Source organism: Heteronotia binoei, chromosome 9 (genome assembly GCF_032191835.1).
Source record: "Heteronotia binoei isolate CCM8104 ecotype False Entrance Well chromosome 9, APGP_CSIRO_Hbin_v1, whole genome shotgun sequence".
Lineage (NCBI taxonomy): Eukaryota > Metazoa > Chordata > Lepidosauria > Squamata > Gekkonidae > Heteronotia > Heteronotia binoei.
Window position 1 is genome coordinate 61931762 of NC_083231.1, and position 12484 is coordinate 61944245.

The 12484-nt window shown below is 42.6% G+C and overlaps 1 protein-coding gene across 1 annotated transcript in view; it reads right to left on the reverse strand.

The window, feature by feature from the left end:
* Positions 1–2392, reverse strand: part of SMARCA5 (SWI/SNF related, matrix associated, actin dependent regulator of chromatin, subfamily a, member 5) — a 35538-nt gene extending 33146 nt beyond the window's left edge. Inside the window, exon 1 of the mRNA XM_060246707.1 lies at positions 1953–2392. Coding sequence (XP_060102690.1) covers positions 1953–2108 — 156 coding nt within the window. The 5' untranslated portion in view covers positions 2109–2392. The remainder of the gene's footprint in view (positions 1–1952) is intronic.
* Between the last annotated feature and the right edge of the window lie 10092 nt (positions 2393–12484).

Below are 12484 nucleotides of genomic sequence, written 5' to 3' on the forward strand. Positions count from 1 at the left end.
ACTGTAATATGAAACCATTTTGCCACAGGGACAAAATGGAAACATCTTATTCTTGATCAACTTAATTCTGTACTAATCTGTTTTCAATAGAAAACCAGTTCTATTAACATGCAGCACAATTTATCCATGTCCATTTTGCATCTTTTAATCTTTCAGAATAAAGCTGATTATGAGTTTTATTCTTCAGAACAGATATAGCTACACAGTGAAGTATTAGAAAAGAGGTCCAGTAGCACCTTAAAAACTTAACAAAATGTGTGGCATGGTATGAGCTTTTGTGAGTCACGGGCTCACTTCTTCAGATCTCTAACCCTGCCACAAATTTTGTTAGCCTTTAAGGTGTTACTGGACTCTTGCTCTTCTACTGCTTTAGACAAATTAGCATGGCTACCCATCTTGATAGGGAAGTATGAAGAAAAAAGGAAACAAATCATGTTTCATGGGCAACATTCGACTGGTAATCTAAGATACCAGATGTTTAACACTTTTTTCCCCCTAGACAATGAAAATTGAGAGAGGCAGTGGAGGAGAAAAGAAAATAAAGTGAACAACTGTAAGAAACGATCAAACAAAAATATCAGGTGGTAAGGAAGACTCAAACCAAGCCACTTGAGAAACTGTCTTCAATGCTTGAAAACAAATACACACAAGAAAGAAATGGTCTAGGAAAATCCTTGACTTCCATAACTGCCTAATGTTTCTACCACAGCTATCACAACAATTCTAAATTCACAGGCAAAGGCAAGATGTCTTCAACATTTATGCCAATCCATTTCATCACAACCACAGAATTAACTACATTCCTAGATACTTGTTCCCCTAGTATAGCAATAAAAAAAACTCCTGAAAAGAAAGCTATGAGTTTGACAAATTTCCACCTATGAATCATTATTTACATTTACTGCAATCTGGCATTCAGGGATTATACAAAAATTCATGTGGTAGCATGAAAGGGACTGACTATTACAGTAAAAGAGGAAGGAAAGCGGTAACAAGCCAATAAGCTACCTTCAATAAGTAAGTGTTAAGACTTGTTAGGAAAAGTGTCTGTGTGTGTTTTAACACTCAAGAGACCCAAAAATAATTGGGGGGGTGGGGGTGTTAGATCTCTACGGGTTTCGGATATATTACCGAACATCACTGAGTCTAAAGAGCCTTTAGCCTACTGGAAATGAAGAAGCCCCTTGTAGCGAAAGGCCAGTTGTGATGCATGGAACGGAGACAGTCCTATCACGCCGCAATACGCTGAGGGATGGAACAGCCCTGAAACCAGCACGCGAGGAGGCGCATTAAGCGACACAGTCTTTCAGCAAACTACGCGCTCCACAGACAAACCCAGTCTTACTACGCGGTTTTCGAGAACTCTGCTTCAGTGAAGGCACAGGCAAGAGCTCACTATTCGACGCTTCAGCACTGGTTTCCTCTCGAAGAGAAGAGTCTGTGCGCCCGACCCGGAACAGCCGTTTCTTTCGCAAACCTGCTGGGTTCTTCTGGTCAGTAAGAGGCAGAACTGCTCATTGCCCAGAAAGAAACAAGCGCTTCTGCCGGCAGCAGCAAAGCTGTCTTCGGAGGTGGCGAGGCGCGCTCCCAATGCGCGTTTCTCGGGCAGCCGGAGACGCTTCTGAGGCAGGGAAGCCGCTCGGAGAGGAGAGGAGAGGGCGCTCGCCCTGGCGCTATTGTCTCAGCCCCACGCGGCGCGGCGATCGGGAGCCCCACGCGCCACCGGCCAAGGGGCCCGCAAACCGTCCCCAGGAGCCTCCCCAGAGGGAAGAAGAACCTTCGGAAGGAGGACCGCCCCCCGCCCGGTCCTTCACCGCCCACTCTTTCACAGCCGCCCCCGAGCCGGCAGGCGAGCATCGTACGGAGCAGCCTCGGGCGAGTGCCGGAGACGCCGAAGCTTCGCCACCTCGCCCCCGCCCCAAGCTCCCGCACGCCATCATCATCACGGCTACCTCGGTGGCATCGCCTCCGCCTCCTCCTCCTCCATCACCTCCACCAAGCGCCCCTTCAGCGACGGCCGGGGCAGCCTCCGCAGTCTCTGTGCCGGCGACTAAAGCAGCGGCAGGGAGGGAGCTTCCATTCTCAGTCTCCTGCCCCGCCGTAGACATAACTGCGCCGTCCAGACGGCAATTGCCGCGTAAACAGAGGGGGATGAATGGAACTCCTCGCCGGTCTCTTTCCTTTCTTCTTCTCTTCTTTCAGGGCCCCCTCGCCGCTGCCGCCCCGGCTTTCTCAGCGCGATCCCACCAACCAGGAACCGAGCCGGCTCTCGACTCTCGCGAGAGTTTGCCTCGCGCTCGGGTAGAGGGGCGGGATGAGAGGAGACAGATGGCGTTGGGGAAGGGGGGGGGAGCCAGTGCGCCTGGGCTCGCAGAACGGAAATAATCTGATTGGGCGAGAAGCGAAGGGAGGCGGTTACCAATCTCTAACCATAGCCAGGTGTGCACGCAGAGTAGAGGGAGAGCTAAAGGCTGATGGCGTCATTGGGCTGTTAGCGTGCAGGTTCTGGTGGCGTTCCTTTAGCACGTTAGTAACCGGCACAGTCAGCGCTGATAGTTCCAAGTCAAGGTGAGGTGGAAGATAAACGCGCGTCAGCTTTCCTCTGCCCGTTCCCATCCCCAGTGGATAATTGAAGGCGAATGGATGGTTTCCCCAAAGAACCTTCAAGAAAATACACAGGTGTCTTCTTATACCCCTTAAAGACTAACATGTAATTGGAGCTTAAATTTTAGTAGACTACAGGACTCTTCTTCCGGTTCAACCAGTGGAAAGCTTATGCTAAAAGAATACAATGTTAGGTGCCAGAGGGCTACTGTTTATTTTTTGCTTCAGCACTCTAAACATGGGTGTTGTTTTCTTGGAGCTTTAAGAGAACTCTGTAAACTCCTATGGGCTAAAAGTGCGATTATCAGCATGATGAAAGAGGTTCCACACACGATCAATCTGCTCATTATGAAAGATCTTCTCTGTCGCAAAACAGGTCCAAATGATATGTGCATTGTTAAAGTTTCAAAACTTTGCTATCACAAAGCTTTGGGGGAAGTGGCAGTAAGTAAGTGCTTTTCATAAGAGCTTCAACCTGTCTTTTCCTGTGACGATAGAGAAGGAGTATTGGAATAGCAAGCAGTGCCCTAGAATTCTGTTTTGCCTCTAAATCCTGCTTTAATAGCACATGTCACAGTTTACAAGTTTGCAGATAAAATGGAAAATTATCTGATAGGGATGTGATAGCCATATGAATGAGGCAAATCAGGGTCTCTGAAGATGACTGGGCAGGTAGGTTCATATGGGAGAATGCCATAAACTTATGGGCTATGATAACAAAGATTAGTATCAGTACCTTGGATCAGGCCCAGAAGCAAACTGGGAATCAGTGTAGATGGAACAAGACTGGAGTGATAGGGTCCTAGCAACATGGGCTTCTCTTCTTAGGAGTCCTCATTATCGCTGAGCCTTAACTGACCCACAACACCGAGCATCCACATATTGGTGGCAACTCATCCCAGTTCTCTGGATGATTTTTCCTGACTGCTTTACATAGATGTTGAAAAGAAGGACAAGATGGAACCTTGTGAAACACCATAGGCTTGAGGCCAAGAAGCAGAGCAACAGTCTCCCAGCACTGCATTCTGCAACCTACCTTCAAGTTAAGAGCCAGCATAGTAGTGGTTAAGAGTACTGGATGAGAATCTGGGATACATTGATTAAAATCCCCACTCTCCCACAGAATCTTGCTGGGTGAGCTTCAGCCTAACCTACCTCACAGGGTCGTTATGAGGATAAAATGGAGAAGGGGAAAGTTTAGGCATCCCAATCCTCCCGCCCTGGCGGGAGTCTTCTGGATTTCCAGCTCCTTCCCCCGCCCCCCCCCCAAAATGGAAGCGGGAGGAGGGGGAAGGGGGGCGATCTGCAAGTCCGGTTGCTTTTGAGCCCATCTACACTGAAGTGGAGAAGAGGCTGCAGCGCAGCGGCGTCGCCCGCTCTGCCTCTGAAGTCAAATGAGATAAGGGGATGGTGGAGGCAAAGGGAAAAGTGAGCCACAGAACTGGACGTCCCACAACGCTCCTTGCTTCCCGCTGCTGTGATCCACCGACGCACCAGCCTCCCGGCCTAATCACCTCCCCGTTCAGAAACAGCGTGCAAGCACGCTCCCTGCAGCCCAAACACGCTGAGAGGACTGCCGAGACGGGGAGCGGAGGCTTCAATACAAGCGTTGAAGCCCCGCCCCCTCCAGACGCGGCCAAAAGCGAGCCGAAGAGTCTGCTCTCAACACATACATTGGATCCCTCCTTCTTCCATTGGATTTCTTTGCAGAATACGGCAGGTAGTCTTTGCTTTCCCTCTTGATCTGTCCCTCTCTTATTTTCCAAACCGCATGTACACCTTTAGCCCAAAGAGTATCCCTTGTTCCACTTTGGAGCAGTTCTGCTATTTGTTGCTATATTTAATAAGATAACGAATGTGTCTGTGTTTTTGATTTAGTACTTCTAGTATTTGCTTAAGGTTATTTCCCCCTGCACACACACACACTACCGTACCAACTCTCTGAATAAATTTTGTATCCCTTTTAAAATCAGATCTCTGCCATCCTTTTCCAACTGAAAACTTGCTCCTCACTGTTGCCACTTGAGGTAAAAGATCTTGGTTTTCTTTGCTTTGTACAAACATGCAAAGCTAATTCTCCTTGTTGATCTGAACATAATATTCATGTGTTTGTTGTGTGGGCATGGTAACATTTGCATAGATATAAGTAATAACAACACCATATAATGTGAAGAATAAGGTGGTATGATCAGCCGTGTCTCTGGGCACTGAGCTACTTAACCAAGGGTAAACACCAGTGAGTATATTTTTTATAATATTAGTGCCATTATTTTCAGCAAATATTGGCTACTTACAAATATCAAAATCTAGTACAAAAATTAAAATCCATAAAACACAGTGTGTTAAGAATGCCTGTCTTTTTTAACATGCTTTTTGGGAGGAGGCTTTGCATTATAAGAACATAAGAGAAGCCATGTTGGATCAGGCCAATGGCCCATCCAGTCCAACACTCTGTGTCACTCAGTGGCCAAAAAAATTTTTTTTTATATATATATATATATATATATATATACACACACACACACACACACACACACACACACACACTGTGGCTAATAGCCTCTGATGGACCTCTGCTCCATATTTTTATCTAACCCCCTCTTGAAGCTGGCTATGCTTGTAGCCGCCACCACCTCCTGTGGCAGTGAGTTCCACATGTTAATCACCCTTTGGGTGAAGAAGTACCTCCTTTTATCCGTTCTAACCCGACTGCTCAGCAATTTCATTGAATGCCCACGAGTTCTTGTATTGTGAGAAAGGGAGAAAAGGACTTCTTTCTCTACCTTCTCCATCCCATGCATAATCTTGTAAACCTCTATCATGTCACCCCACAGTCGACATTTCTCCAAGATAAAGAGCCCCAAGTGTTTTAACCTTTCTTCATAGGGAAAGTGTTCAAAACCTTTAATCATTCTAGTTGCTCTTTTCTGCACTTTTTCCAATGCTATAATATCCTTTTTGAGGTGCGGTGACCAGAATTGCACACAGTATTCCAAATGAGACTGCACCATTGATTTATACAGGGGCATTATGATACTGGCTGATTTGTTTTCAATTCCCCTCCTAATAATTCCCAGCATGGAATTTGGGCACAAGTAGATTTTTCTTGAAAAGAGGTGGAAATGAAGCTTTGGAGCTCAAATCTGATACTGCTGAGGGAATGATGCTTCATATTGCAGTAAGAGAGAAACGGCAAGCGAGTTTAAACAAATGCTAAGAGTAAAAGACTATTTGACTTTTGCAGTGGTATGATGAAGAGCTACTTCTAGAATATCCATATGACAAATCTTTATTTTGGTTAACAACAAAGCACCATTCTTTAAAACTCAGATTTCATGCTTTTTTTTCTTTTTTCTCTGCACTGGCAAAACACAACATTGTAGGTTCTTTTAGAGTGCAGGAACCTGAGCCACCATCAACACTTGACTGTAGAGTAGGGTTGCCAATCCCCAGGTGGAGGCGGGGGATCCCCCAGTTTGGAGGCCTTCTCCCCGCTTCAGGGCCGTCAGAAAGCAGGGGAAGGGGAGGGAAATTTCTTCTGAGAACTCTATTATTCCCTAGGGAGAGTTATTCCCATAGAAAATCATGGAGAATTGATCCGTGGGTATCTGGGGCTCTGGGGGGAGGCTGTTTTTTGGGATAGAGGCATCAAATTTTCAGTATAGCATCTAGTGCCTCTCCCCAAAATACACCCCAAGTTTCAAAAAGATTGGACCAGGGGGTCCAATTCTATGAGCCCCAAAAGAAGGTGCCCCTATCCTTCATCATTTCCTATGGAAGGAATTGAAAAGGTGTGCCGTCCCTTTAAATGTGATGGCCAGAACTCCCTTTGGAGTTCAATTATGCTTGTCACAGCCTTGATCTTGGCTCCACCCCAATGTCTCCTGGCTCCACCCCCAAAGTCTCCTGGCTCCACCCCCAAAGTCCCCAGATATTTCTTGAATTGGACTTGGCAACCCTAGGAAAGTTGTAAGCCATTTTAAGTCCCCTTTAGGGAGAAAATTGGATATAAGAGAAATAAATAGTCAATTATATGATTTTGTTTAATTAGTACATCAAATCTGCCAAATATGTATATGATAAAATATTTTTAATTAAAAAAACCTTTTTAAAAGGTACATGAGCTCAGAAGATGCCTTAACAGTAGAAGAGGAGAAGGTAAGTATAAAATAGAAGAGGAGGAGGGAAATATAAAATTCATCAGATGTGCCTGGAAAATTTGATCAGATGGGAGTCCCTATACAGAGGGGGTATACAACAACAAATGATCACCTGTGTTTCAATTGTGCCCATTCAGCAGGGGCAAATATACTGAGGATTAGGAATATGTGTTTATCTCCTTCCAGAAGAGCTGACGGTAAAGCATTAAAGTGGGCCAAGGTGAAGTCTCTTCAATATTTAAGGAATTATAAAACATAAAATATACAGGTTAACTGCTAGAACAAAGTTTTTACCACTGGATAAGGCTGTGGCCATGCTCTGTCTACTTGAAGGGTGATATACCAGATTCACCATTTAATTATAGCTCTGGCTGCCATAAATCCAAGATGGTGTAGGGCCAGGGGCATAAGCCCATAGAAATGTATAGCTCTCATCCAGCATGAGATGCTCTTCTATGATAGAGCTTCCTGTGTGCATTCTTAATAAGCATTTGTATTTTTAAAAACCTTTGATTTAATCTGCACCATTAATTAAGGATAACCAGTTTATGACCAGACATTGTAGTCTGAATCAAAATTTAAAATGTTTGTTTAAATTTGAAGATCTCAACTGTTTTCCAACGCGCTTGTTATAGACTAGTACCTGAACCTTTAAACATACTGCAGAAGAACAGACTTCCTGTATGATGCAAATAATTGCGAAATATCAGGACCACGAACTGGCAGCTTAAAAAATGTCCCTCTTATTTTGAAGCTGCCTGTCTGATATGTTCTCTGAGCACATGTATCCTTTTTTGTAAAGCAACAGCATTTTTAAATGTTATACAGTTGCTTTAGAAGTTATTGTCAATAAAATTATGCCAACATTTCAGTCAAATATCCCATTAAGTGTAGAACATAATATATAATATATTAACAAGTTTTTATGTATCAGAAAATGAAAAGTCTTTTCCTGTCTCCATTTGATATTGGAAACCTTTCACTTGGTAAGGGTCATGCTTACTCTCTGCCTTGAAAACGTAGGCTTGGATCAAGACTAGTGTTTCTGCAGACACAGGGTCACCATCACAGAGCGTCGCTTGCTTAGCTCCCCCCCTCTCCCATGTAGCAGGTCAAAATCCCCTTTGTTAATATTTCAGAGGTCCCCTCTCTGCCAAGCACAAGATTTCAAGGGGGCATATTTTGGGATTAGGGAGTCAGGAAAATTGCATTTTGTGGGTAGAAATCCTTCCGCCAACAGATATTAGTTTGAATCCAAGCCACATAGTCTGCATGGGGAAAAAGAACTAAGAACAAATTAATTCACAAACATTACTGAAGTGGAAGAGGGCTTTATATCTATTTTCCCTAACTGATGATATTTCATGTTAAAGTGACTAAGTGCCATTTTGTATTGCAGTAGGTATTTTGAAAGATTATTCTTTGAGATTACATTCCCCCTCCTTTTTTTTCTGTTCTACTTTTGCTGATATGCACAGCCATCCTCTTCCAGCAGACCTGTTCCAAAGTGAACAGTGCAACAGGAGTAGTAGGTGTGAAAATTTGTTTCTATTATTTATTATTTATTTGCTATATTAATTGCCCTATCCCAGTTTGTGCCAGCTCTGGACAATGTGTAATAAAGGCATGGAGCCATAAGACAAATATACCAAAACATTAAAATTCAAATATAACAAGATTAATAAAAGTTAGAAAAAACAAATTAAAAAATAGGTCCAGGATGGAGTCCCTAAAAATTGGATCCCAAATTCTGGACCACCTGTCCACTTTCTAGGCAGGGGGGAGAGGAAACACAGATCAGAGTTTGGAGGGGAGAGGAAAGGAGAAAGAGCCACAATAGAAAACTGTCGCTGTCCTCCATCAAAAGCCTGGCAGAATATCTCTGTCTTTCAGGTCCTATAGAATTGCATAAGGTTCCACAGGGTCCTGATGATATTAGACAGAGTTCCACCAGGATTGGGGCTAGGACCAAAAAAGGACAGCCAGGCATTTGGGGGCCAGGAATCACCAGCAGGTTGTTATCTGCAGAGTGTAAAGCTCTTCCAGGGGCATACGTATTCTAGAACGAAAATGCTAGACAAGTAAAGTCAGACCTCAAAAGCTCAAAGGCAATTTTCAGCATTATAGTAAAAAACAGGAATTTGACTAATGTCTTTCCCATTGATTTGATGAGGAACAAACCAATTTCACTCTGACTGAATATCTGGAATGCTAGGCTTTCTAGGCCCCTGCACAAGGCAATGGTATCTGTGTTCTGTGGCAGAGGCCGGAGGCTCAAGACCAACTGGGATTTCAGTCATACCCAAAGTAGGATCTACTCTTGCTTTGAATTGCTTACCTGGATCCCAGCAAAGAATTTTCAGAAATGATTCCTATTCTGTGCTGAGGATCACCACTCAAGCAGAGATAAAGGGTCTCACTCATCCATACGTATATGAGACCCAGGCATTCCCACATAAATAATATAAATTAGGCGATGGGGAACATTTTGGAATATAAAGTGCCTCTATGAAAGTTCAGTGTCAGGAGAAGACACTGTATGGAAAATTTCAATTCAAAGATCAGTACTGATACAAAAAAAAAAGTTAGCAACTGTTAATATAATTTTACACTGTAGGCAAAAAAAGCAAAGTAATATCACAAAACTTTAAAAGGCTTAGATTTGGAGGAAAAAACCCCCACAACCTAAGAATAATACTGATGCAGGATTTTATGAAATTATTGTGGGTATGTTTGTTACAAATGGAAATTGTAATTCACATGCAAACACCTAAATTCCTTTTGAAAATTGTTGCTTGAGCCTTGAGAATTTTTCTGACACATTCATGATGCAGATGTAGAAAATAAACTACCTGTTTTAAAGGTGATTGCTGTTTCAAACATATCAAACTGTTTTTAAGTAAAATAATTTTAATAATTATTTTCAAAAAGTCATGAGAAAGAGAATTACCTTGGATAAAAACTGAAGTCTTGGAAGCAAAAACTGAAATAAGCAGCTTGTCTCCCATACAGAATACAATATAATTTGACTTAGCAAGATATGTAATATGTGTATTTTCTAGACTTCTACTCTTTGCTTAGTCCACATACTGTAGTTTTTATATTAATAGATGTTCCCAAACTTTTTGAGTCTGTAGGCAACTCTGGAATCCTGACACAGAGTAGTGGGCGCAACTACAAAATGGCTGAAGGTGGAACCAAACACAAAATGTAAGGGAGTGAGTTTATGCATACATTTAATAGCATCTAGTCTCAACATTTCTTGCAGAGGCTCTGATTAACAGGATATTTTCTTTTACCCACAGAGCTTATCTTCAGTCATTTAGAAGAACCTTGTATTGTGACAGCAGCTTCAAAAGCAGTTTTTTAAAAAATCTGCACAATCAGGTTTCCAGTGGCTGATCAGAAGCCCTGCTGTGCAAAAGCCCCACAGGTTCCATCCACTTTCTAAAAACATTTCATGGACACCATGAAAAGTATTGGTGGGCACCACACTTGGGACCCCTGGTCTAACCTCTTAAAGCTACAGGAAGCAAAGCTGCAAAGAAAATGCAGAGTGGATTTTCCATTAAGGTCTCTGTGCCCAGAGAGATAGGGCCGAGAGACCTTAATGGAAAATCTATTCCACTTTTTCCTTGCAACATTGTCTGTGCTGCAATGTGTTTCAATGGAGTGGAGATCAGTTTCACTTTTCAGCATTCCTGTAGCTAGAGCAGGGAACTTCAGCTTCAGAGCTTCAAAGGGTGAGGACAGGAGGGGGAGAAGGGGGGAAGAAAAGAGCCCCAAGGGCCTGATTAAAGCCCTGGGCAGGCCAGTTCTGGCCCTCAGGATAGACATTTAACACCCTTGTGCTAATGTTTTAATCTTCAAGGCATAAGAATGTGATAAATTTTTGGCATGTGGCATCCCTCAGAATGGGTGTCATTGTCTGTAGGCTTTGTTTCTCACCCTTTCACATTATGCATTGTTTTATAATTCCATAAATGTAATGAAAACCATTATCTAATTATGAGACCCCACAAAGGAAAAGAAGACTCCTCCCCAGTCCCCTATTTGGTTTTATAGCTGACTTAAGAATCCAAGATTGCTTGTATTCATCATACGGACTTATAATGTTGGTTTCATACCAGACTGTAGAACAGCAGCAGCGTAGCACTCACTGTAGAACTTACTGTGGGGAGGCACTTTTCAGAGGCTTTCTTTGCCAAGAGTAACATTATGTACACAGTGACCTAAAGATACAACAGGGGCAGGGGTGGAGGAGATGAACTGTGTGTTTTGGCTTAGATAGTACTGCAAGAAAACAGGTCTTTAGGAAGTGAGTAAATAGCATTTTCAGAGTTGTTTTTGATAAAATTTCTGAGAAACAATGAATTAGGACTTGACTACGCAAGACAACACTTTTGTTAAATTGTGTGTATGAAGGGAGGGAACCTGAATTCAAAATGTCTGTTTGCCACTATAAGGCACTCATACATGCCCAGGAAACTGCTGCTAGAACACACATAAATTATCATATTTCTGTAATGTCTTAAGGAAAGGGAGAAGGGAATTTTCATAAAGTAATCTTTAAATGGCAATAAATTATAACTATCATGCTATGTCTTAAATCTCATGATTCATAGTCTTGAATAATTCAAACTGGTAGCCCAGAAATATGTGAGAGTTAATTCAGCATTGTATGTGGGTAGGTATAGAAGGTATTCCCTCCTCCCAACAATCATTTGTGTAAACCCTGGCACGTTTCCACCATATAGAAACATATATTCCATCAGAACCACTCAACAATAGGTATTTAAGATCTTACACATAGTATTTCACACTTGGACTCAAACCATTCTTTTGGAATGAGGCCATTGGTTGAAAACCAGAACATGCTTACACGGTTTCAAGTAAATTGCTAGTGATCAATTTGAAGTGGGTGGTTGTTTGACAAATCTTTCCCTACATAAACACAAGAGGGAGCTCACTACTAACAACTGTTTTGTGGATGCTTCTCAAGAACTGTGTTGTTGGAACACCTTGATTGAACTAAAAACTAAATAGTAGGTTGCTAGGTTTTGTAAAAAATAACTAGGTTATCAGATTTTATTAGCAATGTAGCAAATAAAGACATGTTCATCGCATTTATGTTGGGTGCTTGTTTATGTAATTTGCTTTCTACCTTTACAGAGCAGCATATTCAGACAGCAAGGAGCCTCGTCATGCAATATAATCAATTTGGTTTTATTTATTTTTAAAGTGGGCCTATCCATTTTGAAACTAACAATCTTCTAAAGAACTGGTTGACCCAATTCATTACATAGAATGACTCCTTTTAGTAGTGAATTTGATGAAACTGGGCCACCAGCAATCATAGCACAGAATTCTGAGCAGTCAAGCCAACTCACAGCTGTACAGAGAAATACATTATTTGTAAATCAAAAGAAACTTACAGACTGTGCATACTCATTGCCCTGCTGGAACCATGGAATGTTGAAGTTGTTTGAATATCATTGGTGGGGGAGGGGGTGAAAGTGGGAAGTAGTCCACCTGACTGAACATCTCACAACTTTTAGTATCTTAAGAGAGATCAAAAGTGGGGGTACCATTGCCAATATCAGCTTGAGAAATTCCTGAAGATTTGGGGGGCGGGGTGGCTGGGAGGCTGAAATTTGAGGATAGCAGGGAACTCTATAAGGATTTGACACCGTGGAATCCACCCTTCAAAGCTGCCATTT